The sequence below is a fragment of the Molossus molossus genome, unplaced genomic scaffold (assembly GCF_014108415.1).
Source record: "Molossus molossus isolate mMolMol1 unplaced genomic scaffold, mMolMol1.p scaffold_m16_p_7, whole genome shotgun sequence".
Lineage (NCBI taxonomy): Eukaryota > Metazoa > Chordata > Mammalia > Chiroptera > Molossidae > Molossus > Molossus molossus.
Window position 1 is genome coordinate 95,610,488 of NW_023425401.1, and position 16,161 is coordinate 95,626,648.

Consider the following 16,161-nt stretch of genomic DNA (forward strand, 5'->3'; position numbering starts at 1 on the left):
GCCCTGTGGCACTCTGCCCACACTGCTTGGCCACCCTGTCCCGAGTGCTTTACATGCTGTCGCCCGCTGGCCTGCAAGCTCCCTGAGGATGAGAACTCTTTCTTATGTTGGTTTTTTTTTGGGGGGGTTAGATTTTTGTTTACAATAGAAATTTCTCCTATGGTGCACAGTTTCATAACCTGAGTTGGACATAAAATAATATTATAACAAACATGATCTATTACAACATGTAATATAATAATAAAAATAATCAAATCTCGTCTTTATTGGGCATTTACCTTGTGCAAGACCTTGCTAAGCATTATCAATGTAACCTAATTTAGGATGATATTGTATTTAATACCTATAAGGTGGAAAATAAGGATTAATACAGGGCATGATTCTCAGTAAACTGAGCTACCACCTGATACCATCACCATAGAAGTAGGAAGCAGCATCATACGTTGCTGTAGCCAATAAGAGGGTGGTAAAGGTGGCATGAAGTGCGAACAGTGACTGTTGTAGTTGGACTAGGAAAAGAAGAGGTTACCTGTTGAATAAAAACTAGCTGTAAAAAAATGCTGGATTTGCTCAGTGATTTGAGTTTAATAGCTAAAATGTTAAAGCTATTTAGGGAAAATGTTCTTGCAGGCAAGTAAACAGCACAAATTCTTTGTCTACAAATTGTTTAATTCCCACTGGAAAAAATGGTAAACAGTACTTTTAATAACGTGACACTTATTAGGGATGTAATTATCCCATCACAGTAGACCTAACTTCGTGCTTGTAAAAAGCTCTGTTTTAAAAGCCTGCCTTCCTCTTGCTCTCCCCTCTGCTGACGTCCGAGTTCCATGCTTGCAAGGCCCTCCCGGCCTCCTTCCCAGCAGCACATTCAGAATCAGCAGAGGGCCTATCACCTAGGAGCTCTAGGAATGAACAAGGTATTGATACAGCAGAAAAATCCCATTAAATCTAAAGTGTTTCCATGTTTTATTGCCAAAACTGTAAACTGAGGACCTGAACTGTTCGTTAATATTTAAGCATCCCTAAAATAATTCCATTAGTCATCACGGCAGGATGCATGGATGGGACGGTGTTCAGTGCATACAGTCTCAAATGCTCTCAGCTTGCTTTCTCTATCTGGGGATTTTGTGTGGCCCCCATCAGGTATATAATATCACTCTTATAATTACAATTTAAAAAGCTTCCATCTCCTGTAGCAAAGATGCACCCAAATGAATCCCTCCACCAGAAAAAGATGAACTAAACCCTCCTCAAAGTCCTTCAGGGCCTGTGCCTACACAGGACGGCTGCATGCAGTGGACAGACCAGAGTACACTGCCCAGGTTAGAATGAAGCCGTCAGGAGTCCCTGGACGGCCAGATTCCCAAGGTGAAACAGAATTCCCTGCGTAATCTCTGGGCCTTCAAAGAGGGTAAAAGCATCTCTTACAGCCAAAGCACTACCACTTCCTAGGTGTGAAGCTAATGAACTCACTGCAAATCAAAATATAATATTCTAGGAAGCTCAGTCTAGCAAGTAGTAGCTGGAAAAACAATTACATAATGAAAGTTACTCTGAAAAACTAGCTCTTAAAGGTACTTCACAGTATATAAAACCTGGGGGTTTGTCTGTATTAGAGACAGCCAAACTACAGAGTCTAAGGCAAGGGTCCCCAAGACCGTCCTCACTTCTGACATCATCTGCAAGTCCAAGGGGTTCCCAAATCTTCGACAGGTCACCATAAACTTCGACAATTCACTAAAAAGACTCACAGATCTCACAGGAAGCTACTAAACTTAGAGTTACAACTTATTATGGAAAATGATACCAACCAAAGGAAGAGACACATACAGCAGAATCTGGGAGGGTTCCAAATGCATGGTCCCCAAAGGCACTATCCTCTGGTATCGGTGTGTGACAACATAGAGTATCACCAGCCAGAGAAGCTCACCGAACCTTCAATGCCTGGTTTCATTCAAGCCTCCTTACAAAGGCTGCTACATTGACTGCCTAGGAGGTTGAATTCAGTCTCCAGCACCAATTCCCCAGAGGTTGAGCTGATAGCACGTGGCCGAGGGGCCCATCATGACTAATAAAGGGACTTTTATCACTTGGGAAATACCAAGGTTTTACAGGTTACCACGCAGGAGCTGGGTACAAAGACCTCTCCTTGAAAAACGCTACATTTTTTACTACAGATGTGAGGAGGATATAATAAAGAGTGATATGTTATAAAGATAAGAGAAAGAATGCTGCTGAGGCTCTGCTTAGAATTGACTCTAGCCTACAGGTCCACGTAGCCTCGGAGAAGGTAAGTCATCATGACACTTATTTCTGTGCTCCGTGTACCGGGGTGGGGAACGTCCGGCCCGAGGGCATACCAGCTGACATCACACGCCTCACCAAACGAGCTGACCAAATAGAGCAGGCTGATTTTTAGGTTGATAATTTTGTATGGCCTGCGATTGAGGTTAGAAAAAGGTTCCCACCCTGGTAGCCTCTCCTTCTCCAGTAGGCTAGCCCAGGCTAAATGATACAGTATGGGCAGGGCTTCAGAAGAGACAGTCTTCTCACCTAAAACCAGACTCAACTTTATAAATTCCAGCTGCCACCAAATTTCAAATCTGCTAACGTCTCCTTTGCCCCTTCTATCCAGGTGTTATGGGCTGAACTGTGTCCCTCCCTCACCACACACACACAAATTTATATGCTGAAGTCCTAATGCATGGTACTTCAGAAAGTGTATTTGGATGAAGGTAGTTAAGTAAAAATGAAGTCAAAAGAATGGGCCCTAGTCAAATGTGATTTCTAAGAGAGGGAGATCAGGAGACAGATAGGGAAGACCACGTGAAGACAGGGAGAAAACAGCCATCTGTATGCCAAGGAGAGAAGCCTCAGAAGAAACCAACCCTGTGGACACCTTGATCTTGAAATTCACCCTCAAGAACAGTGAGAAAATAAACTTTGGTTGCGTAAGCCACAGTCTGTGATGCTTCGTTGTGGCGGCCCTGGCCAACTCACCAGTCACTCATCACGTCTCATCTTCCAATGACCTTTTTTTGCATTGGTCTCTTTTTTTTCCTCTCTCATTTATTGAGACCTCTCAACTAGTACATCCAGTCTTGTTTCTCATTCCTCCAATTAAACCTCACACTCAGTAATTCACTAACATTCCTAATGGAGCACAGAAATCCAGGTACTCACCTGGTCAAATACCTTCCAAAGACTTCTTGCTAAATGAAGACCAAGTAGTTCTCAGCACAAGAGCTAATGAATGACCCTACTGACCTTTCCAACTTTATATTGCACTGGTCTCTCTGAGTCAAACCACTGATCTTAACTAACTTGTCACCTGCCAACTATATGATTTCTCTTCTGAATACCTTTCCTTTGTACCAAAACTCTTCTTTAAGCCTCAGCTAAACTATCTTCTTTATGGTGACTTCATAGATCATTCTAGTAAGAATTCATTTCCTTTTATTTCTTTCCAACTTTAGTTATTTGTATAGCTATTACCTTATAATGAAGAAACACTCAGGGTGCCAAGTCAAAGGTTCTCATGGTATTGAGACAAAAAGGTTAAAAAATATTGCTTGTCATTAGAGGGAAAGATAAAAATCATAAAAATACACGTGTTGTGTACCTTTAAAATCAGGTCTACGTGCAATTCACTATCTGAATTCTTAAGATAGCACATTAACCCTTCAAAAGTGAGATTTATGCCCCATTCTTGGAGGTCTCTCCTTCCTGCCCCTAAAGAGTAATTCACTAAAGAAGAATGGAGGTTTTTGTCTGTTTAAATATACCTCAAACCATCTTTAAAACAATATTAAAATTACACTAATATTGCCCTGGCCAGTTTAGCTCAGCAGTCTGAACATTAGCTTGTGGACAGAATGGTCACGGGTTCAATTTCCAGTCAAAAGCATGTACGTACCTGGGTTGCAGGTTTGATCCCTGGTCCCGGTCAGGCTCGTGCGGGAGGCAATCAATCGATGTCTGCCTCTGCCTCTGTCTCTGTCTCTCTCAAACTCTCTCTTCCCCCCTCTCCATCACCCTCCCCCCACCATCTAAAATCAATGGAAAAATATCCTCGGGTGAGGATTAACAAAACAAAACAAAAGAACACTAGTATCTATTCCCACACAAATTGCACTATAACAGAAAGTACTAACGTTCCACCTTAGGGTTTAATCATTTTATCAAATGCTTATAAACATACACAAGGAAGGAGGTCAGAGCCCAATGCACTCTTTCAACCGCACCTGCCACAGCACCTTTATTTTGCTTTGCTAATTTGCGCATGTGCTAATAACAGAGGTTATACAATAAAATTATTTATACAGCCCAGGAAAATCCTGAATGATGTCTTCTTATCTAATGTGAGAACTGGCAGCAGAGGAAAAGCACAAGGCTATGGGTCACGGACACTTTGTTCCATCAATTACAGAACATTCACTTAAACATTCCAAGGATTAACAAAGGTAGCAACTTAACGTCACCTTCATAATCGAGGGTAAGGTAAAGTCTGTGATTTAAATGCGGTCAAGGTACACATGAAGAAATGAAAACAGCTTAAACATGAGAAAAGGGGACACCCCAACTGGACATGCCCATAATTTTATTATACGAATGTGAATGGTTTGTATGTTTCTATTAATAGAGGTGGCAATTTAATATCACCTTCATAGACAAGGGTATCCTATCTTATGTGTTATTCCAAATGAAAATTCTATTACCATTGCTATTTCCTTAATTCATAAAATTGAGTTGTAACAAGCTTTCATGGGATGTCTTTTCCTTGCATTTGAATTCCACTATAGCAGATAACAGGGATCCATCTCAACCACTGAAACATATTTCCAAGTATTCCAGAGGGCTATATACCAAACTATCTCCTGTTCAAAAAGCAATCCAGTTGTCCTTTCATCTTGTCAAGAACAGTAATTATAATACTATTAAAAACTCACTTGAACTTGGCTTCCACCTCTTCAGCAGCTTTCTGATATTGTTCAGTGGTGACTTTGTAGAACTCTGAGCTCTGCGGATAAAGATTGAACACAGTTTTCATTTTCCAAGAGGACAAAATGTGTGCAAGATGTACAATGACAAAAAATACATAAGCTCTCTTTTCAGCCACTCAAGCAGTAGGAGAAAGATCTCTTGCACAAGTGGAGTGGATTCTGTACAGGTATATAGGTTGAAATTACAGTCAACTTTCATAGTGTATCAACTTTCATCATTGTATCAATGATGAATGATACAATTCATCATTATTTGATCCTTCTGATAAAATTCCTAACGTATTTTTGAAGGATTATTTAGATCTCCCTTATTTGGAATTGACTACTGTTTGAGATAAAAAGATGCTTGAGACTGAAAGATGAAATTCACACATACTACATTTGCCTATTATTCCAGTGGTCCACCTAGGATATCAGAGAATCACTGCTTCTCACACTGGACTTGTGTCTTCAAATTGGATTATTTAGGGAACAGAAAGTGCTCAATCACATCCATGTGATCACACGAACATCAACATTTACAACAAGTTAATCAGTAAGAACAAAGGGGTGGATTTATGTAATTCTTATACCAAAAACTATTTCCACTATTATACGAATGAATACATAAGCAACATAAATCAAGTTGTAACAGCAAAGTAACACCTTTCCTGGGGACTTAAAATTAAACATTATCCATTCTGGCTGGTTACTTTGAAACCTGTCTGCAGCGGTGGCCTCAATGACCCCATGAGCCTTTAGACTCAATGAAATATCCTGCGAAATGCATCCCAGTACAAAAGAACACAATGCAGTGGTCTATTGTGCAATTCTCTAATCACTCAGGTTTCATGCATTACTAGGGGTAGTTTATTTTTTCATAAGTCATTGTTGGTTGGTGAGAAAATGAAAATGAAATCCTCTTCACACCAGTGACCCCTGTGCGTTTAACAATCTGGGTTGTCCAATGACAGTCACATCCAGGTTTGCTGGATGTAGATAAAATCAATAGGTATGTGATTAGGCAGCCGACTCAGGGTGGCTGCAGAATGGACAGGTCACCATTTGAGATGATGAATGGCTCTCTATCAACCTCCAGTCCCCTCCAATGCTAACATTTACTATAATCTTATTTGGGCTGCGATTTATCTTTCTTGCACCTGATCAATAAAGATGAACAGAACAGTTGTAAAGATCGATTGTAATTTTTTATCATTTTCAAGCACGAAGGTGCATTTCTGACATGAAGACAATATTCTAAGTGTACTGCTTCTGCATTTTTAAAAATGAGAATTTGAGTGATCAGTCGCACCAGTCTATATACCGAAGAGTTTTCATTCATCAGCAGGTCTCAAGCTATCAAAAAGCCATTTGTCTTCTCAGATATTTTACCTTTAGGCTGTGTCACACCTTCCTATCAAGATTTTTCTTTCCCTTAAAATACACACCAGTCACAAATGCTCTTTGCCATGTTTGGTTGAAGCTTTTCTTTGAACCCTTCTAACAAAGAGGGCAGTAAAGAGGCACTCACCAATCACCACTAACACTGATGAGAAACTCCCCACATTACATTACGATGATACACTGTCAAGTGAGCATCATGTTCCTGAATTATCTATTAACATGCTCACAAAGCAATAACATCTTGATTAACACTTTCGATTATTTTAAGCACTGAAACTCTAATGTCCAGACAGGGCCAGCGCTAGGTTGAAAGATGTGGTTTCTGGTACTGTTCTAGGACCGTTAGCAGGTCCCCCAGCCTCCCCCACACTTCCCTTCCAGTGTCCCTAACCTGTAAAATATGGAAGATTCCAGACCTGTTTATCTCGGCCATAGCTGTTGTAGAAATCAAATTCGATAGGCAGTAAGCCGTGAAACCTGCTAAGTGGTTTTGCAGAGAAAGATCAACATCGTAATAAAATAATTTCAGAGAAAAAGAACGAATTTGGGCAATTCCATTCCGGGTACAAGTTCAAAATGATCAAAAAGCAAATACTAAGCTTTCTAATAAGAATGATGAACAAAGGCAAGAGTCTTCCCATAATATGAATTGGTGAGCTCCCCTCTGTTTGTAATGCCAAGTGCAGGTAAAATTATTCGATTCTGCCAAACTTTTCCCTGGGATGCTAAACACAAAATACCTGTTCCTGCACTGCCTGCAAACTTAGCAAACAATTTCTCAATTTAAAGTTTTTATCTTTATTTATGTCCCATATTTCCACCTCGGTGGCCTGTTACCCGCAGCTTTCTACAAAGAAAAGTCACCAGGAGGCACCACCATGTAACTAAGGGGATAAACACAAAGATGCTGAAGATCTGTACATAGACAAAGTGTAATTCATTCAACAAAATCAAATACTTATTATCCCGACAATGTTCACCTTGGGGAATTCGGTCCTCACAGAGCTTTCCATCTGATATAAAAGGGAAAAAAAATTATAACGAAGGGCACGAATGCTAACTTAAAAGTTGTGTTACTGGAGTTCAGAAGGAGTAGAGACTTCTTTTGGTGTCAGAAAATACTTTTAAAAACAAACAACCATAAACTCTAGCTAGTGTGCGCACGCGCGCTCTGCACCCCCCCCCCCCCATATGCTTGCCAGGAGGAGAATGGATAAATAATGGGTATTCATACAGTGAAAATCTATACTGTGGTGAAAAAGAATGAATTGGACACATGGGGAAAAGAAAAAAAGTTGTAGATGTGCCATAGAAGGGCGCAATTCAGGTCAAGTTTGGAAAAGTACAACAGCATGACACAGGATTAGGAAACAGAAATGCCAGTGACGATCTGCACAAGTGGCAGCTTGGTGGTGAAGGCAGACAGGGACCAGGGAAGGTCCACAGTGGGGCTCCACTGCATTGCTCCCTCTCTTAAAATGAAGTGTTCGTAAAATGAGATGTACACAGGCAGTTGTTATGTTGGTTATAAATACTTTGTAATACATATAAAAATTGTATCCCAACCTCCTCTCCCCCAAAAGAAACTATTTAACAACAATAAATTATTTAGTATGGCTAGAACATAAAAGTATGTGTGAGGGCATACATGCTGAAAAGTTTGGCTAAGTTGATATATATATAAATTGAACTCATAAATATAACTCGTGTGTCCATGAGTTATATGTGTGTGTGTATAAATTTTTTTATGAAAGCTTTTATTTATTTTTAAATTTATCTTTATTGTTGAAAGTATTACAGATGCCCCGCCCTTTTCCCCATTAAGCCCCTCTTCCCCGCTCCCACCCCACCCGCTGCCCTCTACACACAGTTGTCTGTGTCTATGAGTTATACATATATACACGTAAGTTCTTTGGTTATTCTCTTCCTGTCCCATACCCCCCGCCCCAGAGATTCATCAATCTGTTCCATGCTTCCATGTCTCTGCATCTATTTTGTTTTCAGTTTAATTTGTTCATTAGATTCCACATAAAAGTGAGATCATGTGATATTTGTCTTTCTCTGACTGGTTTATCTCACTTAGCATAGTACTCTCCAGGTCCCCCATGCTGTTTCAAAGAGTAAGAGATCCTTCTTTTCTAAAGCTGCTAAGCTCTTGCAGAATGTCCGCACATTGCTAAATAAAAGTACTTTTTCTTCAATTTTGTACGCCATATTGTTTCTATGCTTGCAAGGTCCTTTACCACATAAAATTTAAAAAGATCTTCATTCATATTCATTCTGCACAGTTTCCTGCTCCACCCACATCACGTAAAATATTTGACATGATCTGTCCAGCAGTGGTATAGATTTGTGGCAAGTAAGTGTTATTTAAATCAAATATTAAAACTTTTTTTCCTTTGAAATCAATTTTTATTGTTTGACGTAGTATAATACATACTGGCCACCAAGATTTTCTTTGAGAAGGTAGATCTTATAAAGTACGATGGTAGTATCTTTTAGATATTTTATCACTATTAAAAATCTGATAAAGGCGTGCCTTTTGTTTGTTTGTTTTTTGTATACCAGGAGTTGCTAAGAAATGAACTATTTCTAAAATATCAGGATAATTCCTAGTCAAGGGCATGTAGCTGGGCTGCAGGCTTGATCCCTGGCCCTGAGGTCAGGCTTGTATAGGAGGCAACCAAGTGATGTATCTCTCTCACATCATGTTTCTCTTTCCCTCCCTTCCTTCCACTCTAAAAACCAATGGAAAAATATCCTCAGGTGAGGGTTAATAACAACAACGAAAAGTAAAATAAAATAAAATAACAGGATGATTCTAGATCTGGGAGAAGTTTCTGTCACCTATATTAGAGGTCAAGGTGTCCTGGAAATGATGGACACCTTCATTTTCTGTATTAAAACATCTTCCCATCTAAGGCACTTAGGGACCAATTACTAAAAACGCAGATAACAAACTGAGCTGGGGGCCTGGGTGCTGCACGGTACGCGACTGCTAATGCACCTCACGTGACACAGGGCCGCGCCGCAGCCGCTGCACTCGGAGGAGCGTCCTTCAGCAGGACGGCGTGCTGGCGAAGAGCACGGGCTTCGGGTCGGACTGCCAACGATGGCTCCGTGCCTGCGGACCGAACAGTCACTCCACCCGGCAGGGGCCTCACATCTGGACATGGGGAGAGTAACAACAATGACCTAACAGGATTCTTTGGGGGATTAAATATGATAATTCATGTAAGATTCTTTGACTAGTACCTGGGGTTATATATAGTAAGCACTACTGAAATGTTACTTGTTATTAAAAATTATTTGAACAGTAAAAAAAATATAGATAGCATTTGATTATATTTTTTAAAAGCTACTTTAATATAAATTTAAATCTTGGAAAAACAAAAATCTTTTCTTCCATTAAACCACTGATTTCGCTTAGACTGCTCACCTGTCCTAGTTTTCTGTTCCTGGAGATAAATGAGAAATATGAAGACGATGGCTGGGCAGTGTTGGGAATGTTACTGGCTACGAAAAATAAAATCATCCTGGGCGAGGCCAGCCTAGACCACCCAGACCTCAGCCAACTCAGTGTGAGTGAGACCAGAAGAGCTAGCGGCCCAAATTCGTGCCCTGCAGAATCACGAGGGAAATACGTGGTGGTGGTTCTAAGCCACTAAGTCCGACGCAGCCTGCTACAGACGAATGGGTCCCATCCTACAGGGATGGGTCCGTCCCGCCTCTGCATTCTCACTGCACCGTGGTCTCTACCAAAGCACTGACTGCACTGTATCGACAACATGCATTCATGTGTGGTCTCCCCGGCTGGTCCTGAGAGCCTAAGAGCAAGGCTCTCACCTGGCTATCACTGTATTTAGAGCACTCGGCAAAGCACGTGCCACACAGACTCTCTAAAGTAATGTTACAATGACATCATTAACGCTAAACGTCGTTCCAGCTTTTGCTTTCATTTAAAACAGGAAGGGCAGAGACAAGCCTCAAGCAGATGGAATAACCTGCAGAAAGTGGAATACTACATTTATTCCATGTCTCCTACAAACTGACAAACACATCCGTCTGCTCGGCCACATAAAAAGGAAATGGATATCACTTAAGATTGTGTTCAACGGCAGTAACAGTACAATAACAGTTGAAGCTACAAATAGGAGCTTAAACGAGAAAGTAGTTTATTTCTCTCACGTAATAAGAAGCCTGGATGTTGGAAACCCAGAGCTGATGGAGGTGCCATGGTATCATCAAATAAATGGGCTCTTCTCTGTATTCCTTCACAGCCACCCTTAGCATTTGGCTTTTATCCTCCTGGTCTCAAGAAGGCTAATGCACCTCCATTGATCACGCCCCAGGTCTAAGGAAGGAAGAAGGGGAAGGTAAACAAGGGAAGAGGAGCCTCTCCAGAGGTTTCTACTCACATCTCTTGGGCCAGAATTATATATCACGCACAACACTGGCTGTAAAAGAGGTTGGGAAATTGAGTATTTTTGTCTTCTCACTTCTAAAGAAAGGGAAGGAAGAAGTTTGGAATTGGGGTTTATTGAGCCAATTTATCACACCTGCTAAGACAGCTGAAGTGCCAGCACAAAGTCATGAACAAAACAGCGTGGTTGGTCCTGGATGCAAGTTTTCTGATGCTTCTTTCCAATTTCCCATAAACTTCTAATCTGGGGTGTGGGGGGATATACCCATCTGATATTCTGATACCCAAGACCAAAGTTTTTCAACAGTGTAGGAAGGAAATGGGAATCAACAAGAGTGGGCATCCTTCCCAAGCCTCTCGGGGCTGGCTGTGGCCCAGGCTTCTAAACATGTGACATGCTACCATTTTCCATCCTTTAAAAGCCTATTTTAAAATGCACATGCACAGACACACATTACTGCTAGATTGAAAAGTATCTGTTTTCACGGTCTAAATTAGATCAAAAGAAAACATGCACACACAGTCTTCTTGCAATCTTTTTCTCGGGTTCTGAATCATATTTCTTTCCTATTATACCTAATATGATCAGACCTGTAGCACAGAAGCAAAGAACAAATCCAAAGGTCACAAGGAAAATTTGTTAACAGCCCTTGTCAGTTCTTTTACAAAACGCTTCATATGCAGATGTGGGCACGACTGCATCACACGTCACACTGAGGTACAAATTAAATCTGGTTCTCAGAGGATAACACCGACTCACTGGCCATCAAGGGCTGCAGCAACTCTGCTCATGTTTCGCAAGAGTGAACGGAAGAAGAAACAAGTCTGACCTCCGCTGTGAGTAGCCTGGCAGAGAGTGGGCTCTCCTCTTTCTAAGCTGATCTATACTTACACTAACTGTAGGTCTCCAACCCTCCTACAGGCCATGCATTCGCAAATGTGACTCTACCTGGCTAGCTACTTCAAACAAAGGTCTAGTGTTTACAAACATCCACAGAAGTCTTCCTTCTGACAATTTCAATAAGACCATTCCTATTGTGAAACAGATTCAAAACAAACTCTTTATGCTTTTTGTTGTAACACTCACCCATGAACTACATTATAACACTGGGTGGGACAGAAGTAGGTTTACAGTCTAAGAGAAACAGACTTTGTATTAGCATTTATTAGTCGTTGTTTTACTCTCCAGATGAACAACTGGGAAGCTACTTTTGCCCCCCCCCCCCCCTCCCGTACGTAATCAGCTAGATGCAGGTAGGTACGTTTTCCCCAAGATGAGAGCTAAGCATTTGGGACCCAATTAAAAGTTGAAAATGCAACATGGATACAAATTCCAGGCACAGAGCCCTGAGACAGTCACTTACTGAAAGGCATTAGGTGGCCCCAAAGAATTCAAGGCTCGTCAACCGTCCTGTCTTTTCACAGAATCAGAGAGAATCAAGAGACTCGCTGTAATGTAACTAAAATTTAGCACATCAATATTAACAGCTATAGAATTTGAGGAACCACCAGTGATCTACATTTAGTTGATCTGGTGATTTCTGTGTTTCTCCAAGGAAACCTTCTACCAGAAAGCCTAATGGCTGATTGGAGTCTCACTTTCTCTGTGCTCCAGTATACTCTGAACCCTGTTACAGGGAGAGGAGCAGAGGAAGGAATTGGAGACCCCTCTGTGAGAAGAGTGGTCCCTGAATAGAGGAGCTGGCATCTTAAAGAACCTTTCACTGTTGGCACGCAAACCCATGATCTTGATCCCACTGTCTCTGGACTCTCCTTTTATCTCCTTCCCTCCTGCTGTCTACAAGACAGGAAAATCAAAGCTAATATTTAAATAACTTGCAAATTGCCAACGGTGGTTCAGATTCATGGTATATCAGATTCAGTATTCTGTTTCTAAAAGGTACACCAAGAAATGGTTTGGGTTATTTTAAACTGAGTCTCCTTTTTAAATCTAAAATGAGGACCTTATCTCTGAGGGTGATTCTATCAATGAGACAATGTAAGTTCAGCACTTGGCATAGAGCCTGGCTTCTCCTGGTGGAAGCCAGAGGCTCATGGTCACAATGCCACTCCCGTCAACAAGCCGCGGCTCCCGAGCCAATCCACCATCAGAGCCTGGATCTCCATTAATTAGCTACACAACTATGCACAAACCTGATCAAGTGGATGGATTCAGACTGCATCTTTATTTTTCTAACAATGAGTAATGCTGCTTGTTTTGTGGAAGCAATAAACTCAAAAGGCTAGGTGTTTACCCTTAGTATCCTTAAATTTCTGCTAATAACCATTTGCGCACATCCATAATTGTATCGTAATTTTTCTCTGCCCTATTTTTTTTCAAATCTGTAACACTTGTGATCAATAATAAATTACTAATTTAGCAGATTCTAACAAATCAAAAAGCCTGACTCTGAAGTTCTATACTAAAGACAAATAAAGATTCCCCTTGGAAAAGACTATCAGTAGCTTATCCCAAGATCTCGCCTTCCTCCTTAGATAACCCCAGTTCTAAGCTAAATATATGGTCAATCAAACCCAAATTCCCACCTTGTTTCTAGTTAGTGAGCTGTAAGCAGAACTGCTGTGTAGCCTTCCCCGTAGGCTGCGAAAGGGAGCTGACCTCAGAGGGCGGAATCTTTTCAGCCCTCTGCCCTGTCTCCTCCTTCCAGGCTATGTAAATGCAACGGCCGTGCTCTGGCAGCTGTACTGCAACATGAGCTGACCTTAAAGACAGAAGCCCTGTGCTCGGGCGCCGGAGTGACACAGGAGGGCTCTGAGGGGCACTGAAGCCACCGTGCCAGACCTGGACAGACAACCTCTACCTAGACTTTTATTAAATAAGGGGGGAAAAACACCTTCTCAGTAATTTAAATCATTCAATTTTTACGATATACAGGGTCAAATGAATCAGAAATACACCTTCGTTACACCCTGTTTGCCTTCTGTTTACACCACAAGGAACTGGAATCAAGTCAGAGCAACCGACACAGAGGGAGCACCTTTCCCTCGGCAGGAATGTGTTCCTTTCCCGCGTTCAGAAACCTCTTTCCTTCGGCCCCTCTCCTTTTCGGACAAAGAAAGGAAGAAGTCATGTTTTAAAGCCACGTTTAACTCTTGTATCACATCTTACCATCTCTAAGGGACCACATTTCATGCAAACCCGCTGTCTCCTGGGCACCTTGGCAAAATTAATAAACTGCTTTTGTAATTACCTTTTCATTCCATCTTTACTTTTTTTCATATTAAGAACACAAAATCAAACCAGAGGTATTCAGAGCTTTTCCAGCATTTCTAGTTTTCTTCCGGGCACTTTAGAAACTTCATAATTAGAGTTTCAGGTTCTTTCTTGATTTAGCTTTCTAATAAGAACAGAAGCCCCAGTCACTGGCAGCTTCGCCACTGTGCACGTTTATTACAGTACGTGGGTGATACTCTCCCAGGCCTCGGCGTGCCCACCTGGGCAACACGAACACAGGCCGGACGCTCACCTGGCGGTGTTCCCTTTTATTTGTTCATGGCTTCATGTCACAGACACTGAAGTCTGTGCCAGACACTAGGCCAGCAACCTGGCCTGCGACGGTGAGCAAACAGGATGCCGGGCCCTACCTTTATGGAGCTTATGGCGCAGTAGAGGAGACAGACATAAATTTTTAAATCACACAAATCAATGTATAATTAATAAAGAATTACAGTGCCGCAGGATCAGTAGGCTGAATTTTGCTTTCTCGGAAGTGGTTTTTCTAATGAATCTCTAAAGTCCCGTGTTTCTCAGAAGTGCCTAACTGATCTTCACAGCCAGTTCTTAAGTTAGGTATTTTCATTTCCTTTTAAGTTCTCTCTTTTTTGGTCAGACATTCCAAGCTTCGTATTAGAAATCCTTCCACTGGTAAAACTTTATTCTAATCCCTCTAGAAACAAAAGAATTCTACTGGTACTAATATGGGTGAAAAGAGGTCCCAGTAGGATGAAAACCAGAAAGCTATAAAATATACATTTGAATAGTATATTTTACAAAACAGTAAGTACACATATATGTACACATAAACCCAGAAATGTTCTGCAAAAAATAGCTGTTAGCCCTGGAAAGGGATGTGAGGATGAGATACTCTTCCTTCTTATTAAAGAGCCTTCTGGAAAAATGTAAGCTTTTACTATGGGCTTGTGTCATTTTAATAAAAAACCTAATTATGCCTTAATTTCCAACAGGCATTGTGCCTAAATTCGGACCATGTAAAGAAGAGAACTTATTTAGATATTAATGGAACAATGACTCTCTCTGACCCTTTCCTGCCCAGAGTAACAATTAACCATGCTCATAATGAGATTTACCCTAAATCTAAGATATTAATTTTTCTTACCAGTATTCATTTCTGTGTGTCAATAAAAGGTCTGACATATTTCTGTTGTTTATAGTTCTTCCACCTGAGATAAAGCAGTTTCTCCGTTCTGCCCTCACCTTTTAGACTTCTTTATTACACACCTGAGACCTTGCTGCTCGTGATGGGACTGCGCGTCTCACTGTTTCTTCTACAATGGTGAGACAAAGCAATTTCACAGTTATCAGAAGGGTTATCATGAGAATTTACCATGATGTCTTGCAAGACCCAGAGAGTAACTTTAAATTACTACATGTTCCCTGTGCAGAAACCTCTCACTCTCTTGAGGGCTGTGTAATGTGACAGTCATTGTCAAGGTCGTAAGTCTTACTTGGGAAGCGCTTGACGAGGTGATGCTACATCTAACAGCACAGCCACTGGACGGCTCTGCACAGAAAATACCACATCTGGACTGACAACACATCTCAGCTTGCTCTTCTAGCGTCTCCCATGGAAAGGGACTCAGGATTTAACAAGCACCCTTGTACTTGCTCAGCACACGCACACGGTGTCCTCTTTAAGACCATGCCCTAAGAGAAAGCTGTAAACAATACCTTTATTCAGAACTTCACACTAATCATCTGACGGACTTATGACACATGCTCCCTTTGATGAAATTAGCTCACCCATTTTCACCTTCTTTTCCAGACCTATGACAGGTGAACTTAAAATTAAACATCTGTAACAAAAATAAATTAATAATAAAAAAAAGGCTGAAAAATAAATAAAATAAAATCCTCAAAAAAAAAAATTAATTCATTCAAAAGTACCAATTCTTGAAGCGCTAATATGGACCAGGCCCAAGAGTGGGCCCGAGGGAGGAGGGTGGAGACATCTTTAGAGCTGGTGGGGAGAGAAATATGAATGAGTGACCCATCCCACTACACAAAGAGAACTGCCTTCAGCTTGGTAGTCCCCGGCCTCCAACAGCTCCATCTCACAATGCAAACCCCACGGGAGGTAATAAGCCTTG

General features: G+C 41.2%; 1 protein-coding gene across 2 annotated transcripts in view; it reads right to left on the reverse strand.

Moving 5' to 3' along the window:
- CHCHD3 (coiled-coil-helix-coiled-coil-helix domain containing 3) overlaps positions 1–16,161 on the reverse strand; it is a 306,949-nt gene that overhangs the window by 53,874 nt on the left and 236,914 nt on the right. For both annotated transcript variants that reach the window (XM_036246997.1, XM_036246996.1), the window contains one exon: positions 4,953–5,023. In XM_036246997.1, the coding sequence (XP_036102890.1) occupies positions 4,953–5,023 (71 nt within the window). The remainder of the gene's footprint in view (positions 1–4,952; positions 5,024–16,161) is intronic.